The sequence below is a fragment of the Bos javanicus genome, chromosome 10, assembly GCF_032452875.1.
Source record: "Bos javanicus breed banteng chromosome 10, ARS-OSU_banteng_1.0, whole genome shotgun sequence".
Lineage (NCBI taxonomy): Eukaryota > Metazoa > Chordata > Mammalia > Artiodactyla > Bovidae > Bos > Bos javanicus.
This window is the reverse complement of record NC_083877.1, coordinates 57940715-57957308: the sequence shown is the minus strand read 5'-3', so window position 1 is coordinate 57957308 and position 16594 is coordinate 57940715. Positions and strand designations below refer to the sequence as shown.

Here is a 16594-nt window from a genome sequence, read left to right as displayed (position 1 = left end):
AGGGGATTAAGAAAATTTAAACATTTCTAGGAAAATTCATAACAACAAGTCAGAAGCCATACTTCCAATAACTAAAATGATCTGTTCCAAGAATATAATTTAAAGTAGTCCCAAGGTAGCCAAGAAGCAAATATATATCATCTTCAGGGCCATCAATCTAGGCTATAAAAATCCCCACTCATCTGAGTAAATCAATCATTTAATCACAGAACACATGGAGAAATAAGTCATCATAAAACAGCTATCAGAAATAATCAGAAGTAAAACCACATATGTAAAGACTTCAGAATATCAGATATAAAAGACCATACCAGTAGGTTTAAAATACTTAAAGACATAAAGGAGAAACTGAAAAATATGAATTAGGAGCAGGATTTTTTTAAATGACCAATTTGAAAAACTAAACCTCTAGAGATTAAAAAACTGAAACAATTAAAAATTGAGTAAAAGAGATCAACAATGTATTAGACAGCTAAAGAAAGAAACAGTGAACTAGAAGAAGCTGTCCAAGAATGCAAAGCTAAAAAGACATGGAAAACATGAAGGACAGCTTGAGAGTCATGGAGGATAAAGTGAGAAGGAATAACATGCATCCAATCAGAGTTTCATGAAGAAAGGCAAAAGAATGGTAGAAAGGAATATCTGAAGAATTAATGGCTGAGAAATTTTCAGAACTAATGAAAGATATCAATCTATAAATTCAGAAAGTCTAACAGATCCCAATCAGAGAAATCAAAAGAAATTCAAAGTAGGATACCACAGAACAGTTCAAGAACACCAAAAATAACAATAATCTATAAACTTAAATAAAATAAGTAACTTCTGGGTATGTAATGCACAGCACAGTGACTGTAGTTAATAATACTCTATTGTACAACTTAAAGTTGCTAAGACCATGCACTTTAAAAGTTCTCATCACAAGACAAAAAATATACATAACTATCATGGTGATGGATGTTAACCAGACTTACTGTGGTAATCACTTTGCAATATACACATGTATCAATCAAATCATTACGCTGTACACCTGAATATAACATCATATAAAGTTATATGTCATATATCATGTATCAAGTTACATATATCTTGAAAAAGACTTAATTAAAATTTCTTAGTACCTGAACTCTCATAATTTGAAAAGGATACTGTTAAAAATATAAGTTAAAATTCCTTTGAAATTTTATTATTTCAGTAACACATGGAAATTTATTTTATTGAATTACTCAATACTATTTCAAATACTAATCTACGTAAAAAGAAAAGATTTTTCTACCATAAGAATTATTTCTGTAATTTTAAAAACATATTGAAAAATTTTTAAAAAGAGCAAAAGAAAGAAGAGATACACAGTCTACCCACACTAAATGCTTTCTATAATAGTTCTCCAGTAGAGCCTGGCTATCTCAGGGCAGGTCCTCCCCCAGGCCTCTCCATCTACCTGGCATGCCCATCCTGGCTGGTGTGCCCTGTGCTAGCATTCTTCCTTCAACACACCAAGAAGAGGTCTCCTTCTCTAAGCAGGGGTATTAGACGCTCTAATGGGCCACTCCCAGCCTGTTTCTGGATTTATCTCACTGAGCTTCAGTGAAGTATGTAGACACATGTCTGTGCTCCTAGGCTGTGAGCTCCTCCTCATTTCAGTCATTAACATGTGGGTACAGGGTAAACCTCTAGAATTGAATAAATTTAGTTTTACCTCATCACTGGTGAGTTTCTTCGCTTTGAGTAACCTTTGAGCCTTATCTTCTTCTGATCCCTCATCACTGTCTGATGAATAGATTCTAGCTCGTTCCTCTGAAAGCAAAGAGTAAGATTTGTGAGTGACTTTCAAAGATAATCCATTCCTGGATCTTTCTTCTGATGTGTATCTTCAGTTCCTTCTGTATACTGTTTACAGAGAAGCAAATAATTAAGAACTTTTAAAATTTCAGATTTCCCTGGTGGTACAGTGGATAAGAATCCACCTGCCAATGTAGGGGATGCAGATCCAGTCCCTGGTCCAGGAGCAATTCCACATGCCACAACTAAGCCCACGGGCCACAGGTACTGAAGCCTGCGCCTCTAGAGCCCATGCTCCACAGCAAGAGAAGCCACTGCAGTGACGTCTGAGCACCATGAGAGTAGCCCCTGCCTGCCGCAACTAGAGAAAGCCTGCAGCAACAGTGAAGATCCAGCGCAGCCAAAAATAAAAAAATATTCAAAATTTAAAGATAAATGTAAATTGAGATCTGTTGAAACGAAGTACTTGTCCTCTCAAATACGAGACTGATTTTAAAAAACTTTTTTAAGGTTTGTATGCAAGATGATTAAAGAGACAGACATCACTATTCTTCCAAAATAGCCCGAGTCATTCTTTCATAGAGGTAACAGTTAACTCAAGCTTTGGAGATAAAACAGGAGGTGGTTTCCAGGGCCTGTAAGACCACCTATTGCCAGGTAGACATTTCCAAGGGAGATGGAGATGAATAAGTCTGTGCTGACACCCCAGCTCAGGTGAAGCATGGTGAAATAAGAACAGTTGCTATTAGACCAACCTCCTCATTTCAGAGCCCAAAGCCCTGCCTTTCTCCCTACTCCCTGCCTACCTGACTACCGGACAGAACTGACTGTTAATAAATTTGCCTGTTAGGACTGTAATCACTGGGGAACTGAATATTATATAACTCTCTCCTAAAGACATCCTCAATTTTTTGTTTTTATTTAATTTATATGGCATGTATTTCTACAATTAATCTTTTCTGTGGGAAATTAGCACTAATGAAAATATAAAAGGTCATTATATGTAGTCCCAAAATAAATAATAGGCAGGTAGGAAGGGTGTAAAAAGTCCACCAGAACAAATGCAGTTGCTGTTTAAAAAAAAAAGAAAAAAAATCCCATGGAATGGTCAGAGAAAGAGAAATTTGGGTGTTCTTAAAATTTATCATTCTAACAGAGCAAGGTGACCCAAGGTTTTGTATAGTGATTCCCAAAGCTCTATTAAAGCTCATCTGGAGAAGATTAGATCCTCATTTTACTGATGGGGAATGTGGTATATTCAGAGATGTGGAGTCACTCCTGAAGCTGATGAGTGCTAAGTACAACGATGATAGTTTTGTGTGATGTTTATTTAGTACTTGTTATATGCCAGGCACTGGATACAGTATTTAATATGCAGTATGTCAGTCAATTCTCAAAATAACCTCATGGTGTAAACACTTACTAATAAGCAGCTTTTTTCTTGATAAGGTAACAGAAAAAAGAGGTACTGTAACTTTCCAAAAGTCATCCAGCTGAAAAGTGGCAGGGCTAAGATCAGAGCAGGCGGAACTGGGGTGTCCAGCCTGGTCCCCCACCTTCGGGTTCAGTTTACTTTTCAGCACAACATCTCACTCGCTGGCTGCGGGGAAACTTCTGGAGGCAGTACTGTGGCCGAGACAGATGTCTCAGAAGTCAGGCCGCCTGAGTCTCCAACTCTTTGTGTACCAGCTATGTCTTTGCACAAGCCACTCAACCTCTCAAAGTCTCAGTTTCCTCAATAAGGGTGAGACAAAAACGGACCCTGAGGCATTATACTAAGTGAAATAAGTCATACAGGGAAAGACAACCACCGTATGATCTTACTTATATGTGGGATGTGAAAAAAACGGAAAACAAAGAACCAAGTTCATAGATACAGAAGCCAGATTAGCAGCTGCCTGAGGTGTGGTGTGGAGGGTGGAGGCAAAGGGAGTCAAACGGATCCAGTTAGAAGATAGATAAATCCTGGAGATACAACGTACAGCATGGTGACTGAAGTTAATAACAATGCACTGCATATTTTAGAGTTGCTGACAGCCGATATTAAAAGTTCCCATCTCAAGAAAAAGAATTCTACAACTGACTTTGATGGCAGAAGTTATTAACTAGACTTATTATAGGGATCATTTCACAATACACACAAATACCGAATCGTTAGACTGTAACCCTGAAACTAATGCAATTACTTTAGTATTCAATTAAAAATTTTTTAAAAAGAACAAGACAATAATAGTAACTGGGTCATAACATTGTTATGAGGACCAAACAGGATCCATGTTTGAGTGTCTGCCTGGAACTCAGTATGTGCTGAAATGACCATTAAAAATTACTGGTACTTGTGAAAGAAAAGAATATACAATGGAGAAGTTTGAAAGAAAACACATGTATTCTCTGAAAAACTGAACTTCCTGATTTCTAATTAGTAATTTTAAAAGTTGAGAAAAGTTCTAAGATAAACAGTTGGCAGACTTTCAAACCAGGGAACAGAGGCTCAAGAGACGAGTCTAGAAGTTCAAGCACAAGCAGCTTCTACTCTTTTAGGCTGACTAGCTCCTGAGACCTTGAAACGTCTCACTCATTAACACTGACTCCTTAAAAATAAAATGCCCAATGACTTCGCATTCACAGTGTGCCTAATGCAAAGGTGAATTCCACGACCCTGAAATGACGAAATTTCATTTCTGCTCAAACTCACCTCGAATGCCCCCTTTGTATCGGTTTTTAATGGCAGCCAAGCTGATGGACTCCTCGCCTTCCTCCTCCTCATCGTATCGATCAGGTTCTAGGTAACTAGCACTCAGTCCCCGCTGGTGCTGTTTCTCTCTCATGCGGCGCTGCTGAGACTCCCTACGAATAGAAGCCCTCAAACGTTCTTCTTCTTTCTGTAAAGAAGCAAATTAGTGAACTTTAAAAAAGATGACCTCACTTAATGCCCACTCGAAACTACCTCACTCTAAACAACATGAAAATGCCTTGCCTGGGATAACACCAGTTCCTGTGTCCTCAGGGTGAGTTCTCTGCATTTCACATCTGTTACCACACGTGGTCATCATCATGTTCAGTTCTAAGGCGTGAAGACACCACAGGGTGGAGAGCCAGAAGGCTCCCTCACACCAACCGCCCCATCACAACTGGCATGGGCACAGCCTTGGGAGCTGCAGCATCCCCTCTGCAGCCAGGAACAGTCCAGAGGGCACGACCAGCCTGAGGAGCCGCATCCATGCCCAGCGGATTGCCTGAGGGAAGCAGGTTCTCTTCACCCTGAGACACATCTGACTTGCCCAGGCTCCACCAAACTACCAAGGCGCCCAGATATTCCTGCCTGGGGCCGTCAACCCAGGGCACTCCCCACAGCTAACAGCAGGATGAGGGGGTGCTGGCGGAGAGGGGCTCTGAGCCCCAAAATAGACCCTTCATTCTTGTCTATCTGCCTGGCTTCCACACCTTGGGGTTCACTGGGCAGGGCCAGGCAATGAGAGATCAGGGATGTCCTGGCATTCCCTTGATTCCTTGTTTAATTGCTTTATTACTGCATACAAATCTAATCCTGTAAAAATCACTGTCAACAGAACAGAGATTAAAAACAATCTAGCGGATTCCTTGTGCATTTCCACAGGAATTGGGGAAGTGAAGGAGGGCCTGGGCATCTCTCAACGTGGTCCTGGAGTCTGCAGGTCCTTCAGCCCCGCTACCTTCCGCGGAAAACGGAGGAAACTTCTGGTCTTTTTATATTCTATCTAGACTAATTCTCAAGCATTTCCACTGATTTTTGACATGGACACCAAGTCAGCCATGGATGACTTATTTCATCATCCTCGAAGTTATCTGTGAAGGTTCAGATTCTTTTAGTCAACAGGTTGCTCTCAGGACTTGGTGGGAGAGAAACCAAGCCAGGGTCTGTTTTAGGACCCTCACCACATCACCCTTATTTGTCAAATGTTTAAGAAATGGAAACCAGCTCCCTGTTCATGCCAGCTGGAAGGAAGAAAGGTGGGTCAATAAGAGAGGATGAACAACATTTTGGGAAATGCTTTTCTTAATATATCAAAATTCTAGGATAAAGCTCAGCCAACATACCTTGATCATCTCTGTGCGCTGGCACTCAGGATCACGACCAGCCATTGGTAAGATTCTAATCTTCTGTGTCTTTGAACATCTATCTGCAAGTGACAGTGTCATCTTTCTATGTGTGGCACTGTCTGTAGAGTGAGGTCTGCAGGAAAGGAACAAAAATACCTCACTATTTAGCAAATACATTTGTGAGCCAGCCATACCAACATCAGACGAGGCCAGTGAGCATTTCCCATTCTCAAGAAAAAATAGGCAGAGACACAAAACAATATACTAGATGGGGATTCTAACCTCTCTTCATTCTGCAGCTTACTAAACCATTCTCACCTCCACAAGTGAAGTAAAATATGGAAAGCTTGTGTAAAAAAGGCTTGCATAGCATGATCACCCTCTAGAAGCAGTAAATTGATGGGCTCACACAGCATTCATTAAAAAATAAAAATTAAGAGAAAGAAAGAAAACAAAAAAAAAAAGAAAAACAAAACCAAAAACCAAGAAGCATTCATTGAATAACGAGTGCGAAGCACTGTACTCTCGTGTTTTCTATATTACATGACTTCACTGTCACAGCTCCTCTATGAGATCATTACTACATTTTATATATTAGGAAACTGAGGCAAGGAAAACTGAGAAAAGTTGCCCAAGGTCATGCATGTGGAAGTGAGACTCGGATACAGGTCTATTTGATTCCAAAGCCTATAATCTTGACCATTACAATTTTGAAAATGTAGTTCATAACCAAGAATACTGTGCCATCTCTAAAGGTAAGGTAAGCATTACCCAAGGAGGATGATCCGCTTAGAATCAAGGAAAGAAAAACATGAATGCTCCACTGCACTGCCTGTCCTGTCCCAACAAGGGGAATGCGCTTGCCCGCTGACCCAAGCGTGCAGGACTGCCTGAAGAGGTAATGGATGCAGGGCCTAAAGAACAGATGACCTTGGCCTTCATACCCACCAACTCACGGCCTTTCCTCTGATCGCACGCCCACTAAGAACCTCTAGCAGTCTCACAGGTAAATTTTACTAAAAAGGAAGGTACACTGCCCAGTTAGTACTCTTAGGCCTCCTGGCAGCTATAGTAATCTCTAGAATTAATACACTGACGTTCTGGTTTACATACCAGTCTCCTGGAGCTCTGGTTAGCACGACCTGGCTCCCTGTGAAGCAGCAACTTTCAGAGCACTTGACAAAAGAGCCTTTGAACCTTCAGAGCTGAGAACCAGATCTTGGTCTTTGGGGAACTATACTGTGAGGTTACGCCAATCAGGAGTCAGGCACTTTCAACAACACCTGTATTTCACTGCTTTTACTGTTTAACAATAGTACGTTGATGAGAGTAATTACCTGAATGTGAGTTTGGTTTTAAAGACGGCTTGTCCCTGTAGACCGGTACCTTGTCTTATAAAAAGGTGGTTGTGATCGCCTTGCAGTGGAGCCTTGTAAACATCAAACACCTCATTGCCTAAGTGCAGGGACATGCTGAAAAGAAGGAACACTTCACACGTTAGTCAGAAAGCTTTCACTCTCATTTTAGTTCACTTCGAATGTGATTCAATGGCTGTTTTCTCTCCTAACACAGAATTCAGAAGCAAGGGAAGAATAAAAAGGCATGATGTGAAAAAACACTTACACAGAAGTAAAGAACACTGCGTGTTTATGTTTAGGAAGCAAAACATGCTGTGACATTCACTCAACCCCTACCACCCTCCCAACGAAGGGCAGCTTTACTCAAGTGTCAACTTCTAGGGAGTAGTACGCAATGGGCAGGGGAGCTGGTCTAATTTTCCTGACTACGGTGCTATAGCCAGAGGATGATCACATTTCCAGCCTACTTTTAACAAGTCTCCCACCAGCCTGTACGACCCTCAACTGCTTACTTATTTCTGAGGTTTTCTATACAATGCCAGAGACTAAATAACAGAAATCCTTTAATAAGAGGTATACCCCAAATAAGGTCTTACTGCAAAACATCATCCCTCCCAGCCACATTCTGTATGTTTCCACACTCTTCAGGCATCTGTGCTCACCTCCCATCAGACCACTTGACTATTCGAGCATTGCTTTCTTTAATTTCATTTCCTTCTTCATCCCGGCGTATCCTCCACCTTATGGTATTTTCTACCTGTTTTAAAAACACAAGTGCCTTAGAATACTGTCATTTTTGCGTCTTCTCTCCACAAGAGATACATAATCACAGAATAAGCATGGACAGATAGTGACAGAAAAGAGGACATTGAAAACTTGTTTTAATCACCTAGAGACATTAGATAAAAAAAACAACAGGAAAGAAAATATGCCCATGTGAATTTCTACTCCCAGTGCTGGAACTAGAGAGAGAGCTCAGTGCCAGAGCATCTGCTGCTGCTGCTAAGTCACTTCAGTCATGTCCGACTCTGTGCGACCCCATAGATGGCAGCCCACCAGGCTCCACCGTCCCTGGGATTCTCCAGGCAAGAACACTGGAGTGGGTTGCCATTTCCTTCTCCAATGCTCGAAAGTGAAAAGTGAAAGTGAAGTCACTCAGTCATGTCTGACTCTCAGTGATCCCATAGACTGCAGCCCACCAGGCTCCTCCATCAATGGAATTTTCCAGGCAAGAGTACTAGAGTGGGGTGCCACTGCCTTCTCCGAGCAGGTGCTAAATCTGTAGTAACCTCCAGAAGTTATAAGACACAGAAAGAGCTAGCAGGACAAGACATAAAGTTTGAAGCCATATGATATAGCAATTTAGGATTGAGACTCCTATATAAAGCAGAACTAAAAACCCAATAAATGTGGGACTAAAAAACTGCCTGCTGGCTTAGAAAGATAAGGAAACCCCCACATATAGGTAAGGAAAAAACAGCACCTTATGAAAATAAAAACCCCAAGTTTGAGCAGGTTTAGAGTCTAACTTTATGGGGAGGGGGAATACCAGGCAGATTTGCAAAATATTCAAAGGCTTCCTAAAATGAAAACCACTGTTACTGAAATTAAAAATTCAATGGGACTTCCAGGAAAATACAGCACACTAAATGCATGTAGTTTATCCATGCCACATCCTGGAAATGCACTAAAACGGACAGAAAAGAATTGAAAAAGGATACACTCACAAAGAGAAAGAGAATGTGAGCTAAGATGGCATCAAAGCAAAGCCAGCATTTTGAAAACCGATAGACTGAAGCCCAAGCATCCCCCTGCCTCTGCCCCTACCATCTACCTAACAGCAGCCATTCCCACTCCCAGCTAGATTTTCTGGATCTCCTCTGTTAACTAACTGCCTTTACAACTGTATCCTAATGATTTCTTTCCAGTTTCCCCCTGTCCTTCTTTATTCCTCACTAAATAAACAAACAACTATGAAGCTGCCTGATTAAGAATGCAGTATCTCGGTAAAGAATCTGCTTGCAATGCAGGAGGTCCCAGTTCAATTCCTGGGTTGGCAAGATCCACTGGAGAAGGGATAGGCTACCCACTCCAGTATTCTTGGGCTTCCTTTGTAGCTCAGCTGGTAAGAATGCACCTGTAATGCAGGAGACCTGGGTTCGATCCCTGGGTTGGGAAGATCCCTTGGAGAAAGGGAAAGCTACCCACCCTGGCCTAGAGAATTCCATGGACTATATAGTTCATGGGGTCACAAAGAGTCAAACACGACTAAGCAACTTTCACTTTCAATATTAAATATGATGTCATATCTGAGATTTGTTTCCAAACAGTCTGGGTAAGATAGGGTAAGGACTACAGATGAAATAAGATGTCCAACCTGACAACCACTGAAGTGAATGATGGGTACATGAGAGTTTACTTCACTGTTCTCGCTATTTCTGTTTATGTTTGAAATTTTTCTTAATAAAAGAAGGTAAACAAAATGATCTGTCATTATTCCTGCATTCCCTCTCAAATAAAATAGGTTTGTTGTTGTTGTTGTTTAGTCGCTAAGTTGATTCTGACTCTTTGCAACCCCATGGACTGTAGCACACCAAGCTCCTCTGTTTATGGGGTTCTCTAGGCAAGAATACTGGAGTGAGCTGCCATTTCCTTCTCCAGGGGAATCTTCCCAAACCAGGGAGAGAACACATGTCTCCTGCACTAGCAGGTAGCTCTTCACCACTGAGCCACCGGAGAAGCCCTATAAAATAGGCTGAGTGAGTGAATGAAAATGGCTCAGTCGTGTCTGACTCTTTGCGACCCCATGGTCTACACAGTCCATGGAATTCTCCAGGCCAGAATACTGGAGCGGGTAGCCATTCCCTTCTCCAGGGGATCTTTCCAACCCAGGGATCAAACAGAGGTCTCCCACATTGCAGGCAGGCTATTTACCACATGAGCCACAAGGGAAGCATAAAACAGGTTAGCCACATACAAATATGAAAACACAGGGGCCATTATTAACTGTGAAGCCACTTTGAAAAACGCTTCCTATTACATAAGGTGATTCAAATAATAATGATGCTATGATAGAATACTCTGCTAGGTCTTACCCTATTGGGATGAAAGGCACATTAAAGCACTTCTAAAGACACAGAACGCAGAGAGGTACGTACACTGTACCTGGCTCTTTGTTCATTAAAGAATTAATCATACCACCAACTGACTCTTTAAGAATGGCAGGCCTTGTCTCAAGAGCATCATTCAAAAAAACCAAGGATCCAAGGCTATTTTCCATCACCCATCAAGGTTTTAAAAAACAATAGTCTGCTATACACTGACATTTTGTAGTCTACACACTAAGATTTCAGAGTAAAACATTTATTTCTAGACATTAATGCTGATGTTAGAGTCTGGTATTATGTGACCTTAAAACATAGATACATGGACACTTGTTGATGTACCATGATAAAAGATAAGGGGAAAATGTAAAAATCAGTAAAAAGTAAGTAAATAAGGAACTATCACATTAATTTATATAAATGATGAGAAATAAAAGCAACAGAGTAACTCCAGAGGTACTAAATCAGTCACAAAAAATTAACAGCGCTACCCTTAAATCAATAGATATACACATGTTCCAAGGGAAACATTAAGAGATAACCTAACATGGAGACAGAGGAGGGGAAGTAAAAAGAGCAAAAAAAAGAGCCTATATATTTAATGGGGTGACCTTGACCAAGTTAATGGTGCCTGTTTATCTCCATTTCCTCATCTGATTTACATTTCCATTAAGTGGGAGGAGTAATGAAATTTCACTGAAAACCTTTGGAAGCTCATGCATTTTAGACAAACCAGTTTATATCAAGGTTCTTTAGGTACTTATGGATCCATTAAACTTGAAAAGATGGAACTATTCTAAAAGTTCAGCCCCTGAATTCTAAGAAGGCTGGACTCTCACTTCTTAATATTTTAATACCATGTACAATATCTACTGGAAAAAAAAAAAAGTATTTACAGGAAATCTTCAGATTTAAGAATTTAAAATGCATAGCACCAGTTTCGGTATCATGAGTTCAACTGTTTCTTGTTACTGTGCTACAACTCAGCTCTAAACCATCTACTTAAACCTACATCCTCCTTGATTAAAGGAAGATTAGAGGCCCTCCTTGGACAGAGTAACCAGACAGTACAAGATCTCAAAAAGAAGCATTAATAGGAATTTAGCACAATAAAAATCCCTCCTAATAGTGAACACGAACAATTGGAAAAATACAAAGACAGCCATGTGGTGAAGTGCTAAGTACCAGTAATAAATTCTTCTTTTGTATATGATTTGTTCATCCATAGATCAAAGAACCTGAAGATAATTTCCCCTTGCAGGAAGTTGCTAGAACTTAACCCACAACAAATATGGAGGGAGCTGTTCTAAACACAAACCACAGTACAACTTATTATGAAGAAAGTAGCTAATAATTTTTTTAAAGCACCAAAAGATGTAATAGAGCAAACAAACAAAAAAAAGGGATAAAAAAAAGTGACATCTTTACAGAGAAAAAGCTATGCTATTTTCTTTCTAAAAACTATTCTGAAAAGGTAGATGATTAACTTGTTGACCACACAGGAAACAGAGATCATTTTCAAAAGCTTAAGTCTCAAGTTAATATCCCCAGGTTTTACTTTATAAAAGAAGAAAAGAAAAGGGTAAAGCACAGAATGGTACCTTTAATTTTAACCTGGTTCGACCTTCTTCATCCAGCATTTCTTCATCTTCAAATTCATCTTCATAATACTGAGGATCAAATGGTCTACAAATTGTTTTTAAAATAAACTATTAGTCATATTTTGTAAGAAATATTCCTGCTATATAAAGCAACTTTAAAAAATCCTAATAACTAAAAATCATAATAGTCAAATATCTTCATGTTCAACTATAAGGATGTATTCAAATTACTGCACCTTCTTGAAATTTGGTATTAATACATATTGCTTGAAATAAAGAGCAAGCAAGGCGAAATATTCAAGTACTCTTAATTCTTATGTAAGTCTCTGAACAAGTAGGCCACGTATATCCTAGCTCTCCACATTTTGCTTAGGAAAAAGTTTTTAAATAGCACGAAGAGCTTGCATGTAACTTAGTGAATAATATCCATCAGTGCTGTTTAACAGTCCAAACCCTTAGTTTTTCTAGATCCACAATGGCTGCTATAGAGGACATCTGCAGTTTTTCTAGCAAACTTCACTACTCTCAATTTCAGTTTTTTCAGGGCTTCATTAGAAACACCCAAGACTAGTGATACCTGTTAATTCATAAGAAAGTAGACTGCTAAAAACAACTACAAGCATTATAAATCTCCTTTACCAATAGTCCATACTTTTTCTATAAAAGGATATATTTGATTTTTATTTTTTCAGAGGTATATAACCAGTTTTCCATTTTGTGACTAGTCAATTCATACAAAGTAAGAAAAATATCAACATTCTACATATTCCTATCCAACATTAAAAAACTATCAACTGATCCCCTTACCTGGGTTCTACGCTGAGAAAGTTGGGCAGCTTAACAAAATATAAGTCATTTCCTAAATCAGTGTTTACTTTGGGTATTTCTACTTCTATTCTGGTCTCAGGAATTGGCTCCTCCTCCTGTTGATCTTGAGGCAATCCATTTTCATCCTAGTAAAAGAGTCACAGAATTTTAGAGCTTGATGGGACTTTAGAGATGGTCCAGCTCCATTTCCACACTTTAATCGTTTAGGCAGATAAGAAGCATAATGAGACAAGACTTCAGGGCTATTATCCATCCCTACCAACCAACCCCCCAAAACCCCCACAGAAAAACAAGATCGGTTTAGAGGCATCAAAGCAAAAAAACATCTCTTTTATGATAAATCTATCTTCCACATACTCACCAACAGAAATGTGAAATTAACAGACACTTGAATATGAAGTCACTTTATCAATTAAAATTAGAGAAAATTATCAACAAAACACACTTGCTGACATGAACAAGAAAAATGTTCAAATAAATGTTATTTAATTCACAGGTCCATGCAGTCTAGTCTCTTAAGGTGTGGGCCCACCTCACACCGGGCAGTTCTTTCTTTCTATCTTCTTTCCCGCAGTGACATCATCTTGCAAAAACTACAGTACAATATCACAACCAGGAGACCTGACCTGACCCAGGCAGATAAAGGACATTCCCATTACCACAAGGATTCACGCTGCCCTTTTATAGCCAATATCCACTTCCCTCTTGCCCTCATTCCGCTGTTGTAATTTCCATTAATCTTGTCTCCATTTCTATAATTCTGTCATTTCAAGACTGTTATAGGAGTGGATTTATACAGTCTTAACCTTTTGGGACTGGCTGTTTCTCACTCAGCATAATTCCCTGGAACTTCATCCAAGTTGCTGCATATATCAGTAAACTTTATCCAAGTTGCTGCATATATAAATCCTTTTTATTGCTGAGTAGTATTCCACAGAAGGACGTTTCAAGACAGTTTTTTCTAATCCTCCTTATAACCAAGACTTCTCTACATAAATGAGGAAGTCACACGTTCACTGTATTTCCATACTGCAATTCAGTTACCGACTTCCTCTTCCTGGCATAAAAGAGACACTTAGTTCTCTCTTACAGTTCTCACTGGTAATTTTACTTACAACAGGCTGTCCTGGAGTGGGTGGTTTATCTTCCCCATCACTCCCTGAAGATATATCATCGGCACCTCCAAAGAGATCCATGGTTCCACTATTATCTTCAATGCAAGAGGAAAAAGGCACAGAGTTTAATACCTGTAACAATGATTTTTCAAAGCTATCACTTCAACATATTCCTAAAGTTCCTAGACCCGGCACCTGGAAACCACCCAAACACAACTCTGAGCCTGGCACTCAGGGATCTAACTAGAGTGTCTGTGCAGAGGAAGAGGGCAAATCCAGTGAAGGGCAAAGTGCACAGGAGGCACTCCTTTCCTCCTTTACTTACTGTTTTTCCACTTTCCTTTATTCCTCAGGAGCCCAAATATCCTCCTACAGTCCAGATACTCAAATCTGGGGCTTAAGCACACCATACAGGCCTATTCTCCACGTCATCCCTCAGGTTTTAAAATTACAGGTCATGTCTACCCAGGCTCCCTTCCTCTCAGGAAGAACTTCACCCAAGTACAGGCAAAACAATAACATCAACTATAATCTGTAATAAACCAAAGTGGGGTAGTAAAGGAGATGACAGGAAGATAGGAGGGTGGTCAATAGGTAGACTGCTTGAAACTGAGATTATAGAAGAGTTGCCATTTTGGTAATGACATGGTCTAGGGTAAAATCATGAGAGTGAGTCACTAAGACAAGGCAAAGGACAGACCACTGAAAAAGAGAAGGAAACCTATTAAAATGGTCAAAATTCAGAACCCTGACAACATCAAATGCCGGCAAAAACGTGGAATAACAGGAACTCTCATTCACTGATTCACGTAGGAATGCAAAACGGCACACCCGCTTTGGAAGACAGTCTGCAGTTTCTTACCAAACTAAACATATTCTTACCAGATGCCCCAGAAATTGTGCTCCTTGGTGTTTACCCAAAGGACCTACACACTTATATCAACACAAAAACCTGCACACAAATGTCTACAGCTTTACTCATAATTGCCGAAATTTAGAAGCAACCGAGATGTCTTTCAGTTCGTAAATGGATAAACTGATACATCCAGACCATGGAATACAGGACTACCTTGGAGATATCTCAGGTTTGGTTCCAGACTATGCTCCTGTGCCCACCTGATTACTTTCTTCTTAGGTTTTATCATCATCTAACATGCTATATATTTCATTTACTTACCGTGTTATCATCAGTCTCTCTACCCTACCCTGACCCCAGCACAATGTGGGTTCTACAGGGAGACGTCTTTGATTATTGCTACATTCCGAGTGCACAGAATAGTACTAGTACAAAGCAGATTCTCAGTAAATGTGAACAAAATAAAGTAATTAATATATCTGATTCTCACAACAACACTATAAGGTGATAGCATCATCTCTCTCTTACAGATCAGAAACTGAAATTTAGTAAGTAATTAATTTGACCAAAATCATACAGTTGGAAAGTAGAATCACAAGGATTCTAACTTGGGTTATCTGATTCCAAAGTCCATGTACATAACTAGGAGTTATAGACCCAAAGATCTTTAAGTAAATCCCAGAGCTTGTTGTTCTGTCCAGCTGTCTCCTTTTCTCTCTAGTTGACCTGCTAAATGTTTGCTTTAGTTATACTGTTACTTGTGATAATTTATATAAGCTATTTAACATTAATGCCTAACTACCATTCAGCACAATAATGGCTGTGCAAATTATCAAAATTATGTTATTGTAACTTTTATACTAACATCTTTATTGTATAGTAATTTGCCATTTGAAATGTAGTCATACATAAACAGGTAGATCTCGTGTGTGTGTGTGTTAGTTGCTTAGTCGTATCTGACTCTTAGCGACCCCACAGACTGTAGCCCTCCAGGCTTCTCTATCCATGGAATTCTCCAGGCAAGAATACTGGAGTGGACTGCCATTCCCTTCTCCAGAGGAACTTCCCAATCCAGGGATTGTACCCTGGTCTCCTGCATCACAGGCAGATTCTTTACCATCTGAGCTTCAGGGAACCCCCTCAAAGTCACTCAGTCATGCCTGACTCTTTGTGACCCAATGGACTGTAGCCACCAGGCTCTTCTGTCCATGGGGATTCTCCAGGCTATTCTACTGGAGTGGGTAGCCATTCCCTTCTCCAGGGGATCTTCCCAACCCAGGGATCAAACCCAGTCTCCCGAATTGCAGGCAGATTCTTTACCAGCTGAGCTACCAGGGAAGTCCAGGTAGATCTTATATCCTTACAAAAAACCTACCTTATCTAACACTGGGTTTTTATGAACTCTTCATCTAAAATCAGAGAAGGCAATGGCACCCCACTCCAGTACTCTTGCCTGGAAAATCCCATGGATGGAGGAGCCTGGTAGGCTGCAGTCCATGGGGTTGCTAGAGTCGGACACGACTGAGCGACTTCACTTTCACTTTTCACTTTCATGCATTGGAGAAGGAAATGGCAACCCACTCCAGTGTTCTTGCCTGGAGAATCCCAGGGACGGGGAAGCCTGGTGGGCTGCAGTCTATGGGGTCACATAGAGTTGGACACAACTGAAGTGACTTAGCAGCATCTAAAATAGCTTGAAGAATCAGCTTCTTCATCTAATATTAACCTATTAAGAACCTAAGAACAAGCTAACAAGCTGTCCTGGAACTGTCACTATTCAACCTGAAGAACAGGCAATGCCACTTCCTCCTCAACAGAGCCTCGGGCCCCTAACAGCAGACTCACTCAGACTACAAATGAAGCAGGTCCTTCA

The 16594-nt window shown here is 40.1% G+C and overlaps 1 protein-coding gene across 3 annotated transcripts in view; it reads right to left on the bottom strand.

Annotated features, from left to right (window-relative positions):
• LEO1 (LEO1 homolog, Paf1/RNA polymerase II complex component) overlaps positions 1 to 16594 on the bottom strand; it is a 36099-nt gene that overhangs the window by 7542 nt on the left and 11963 nt on the right. Inside the window, exons 4-11 of one of the 3 annotated variants that reach the window (XM_061428749.1) lie at positions 13866 to 13960; positions 12730 to 12875; positions 11923 to 12007; positions 7880 to 7974; positions 7197 to 7331; positions 5857 to 5992; positions 4475 to 4661; positions 1692 to 1794 (exon numbers count right to left, since the gene is read on the bottom strand). In XM_061428749.1, coding sequence (XP_061284733.1) covers positions 1692 to 1794; positions 4475 to 4661; positions 5857 to 5992; positions 7197 to 7331; positions 7880 to 7974; positions 11923 to 12007; positions 12730 to 12875; positions 13866 to 13960 — 982 coding nt within the window. The remainder of the gene's footprint in view (positions 1 to 1691; positions 1795 to 4474; positions 4662 to 5856; positions 5993 to 7196; positions 7332 to 7879; positions 7975 to 11922; positions 12008 to 12729; positions 12876 to 13865; positions 13961 to 16594) is intronic. The other 2 variants (XM_061428747.1, XM_061428748.1) reach the window with 2 other exon arrangements.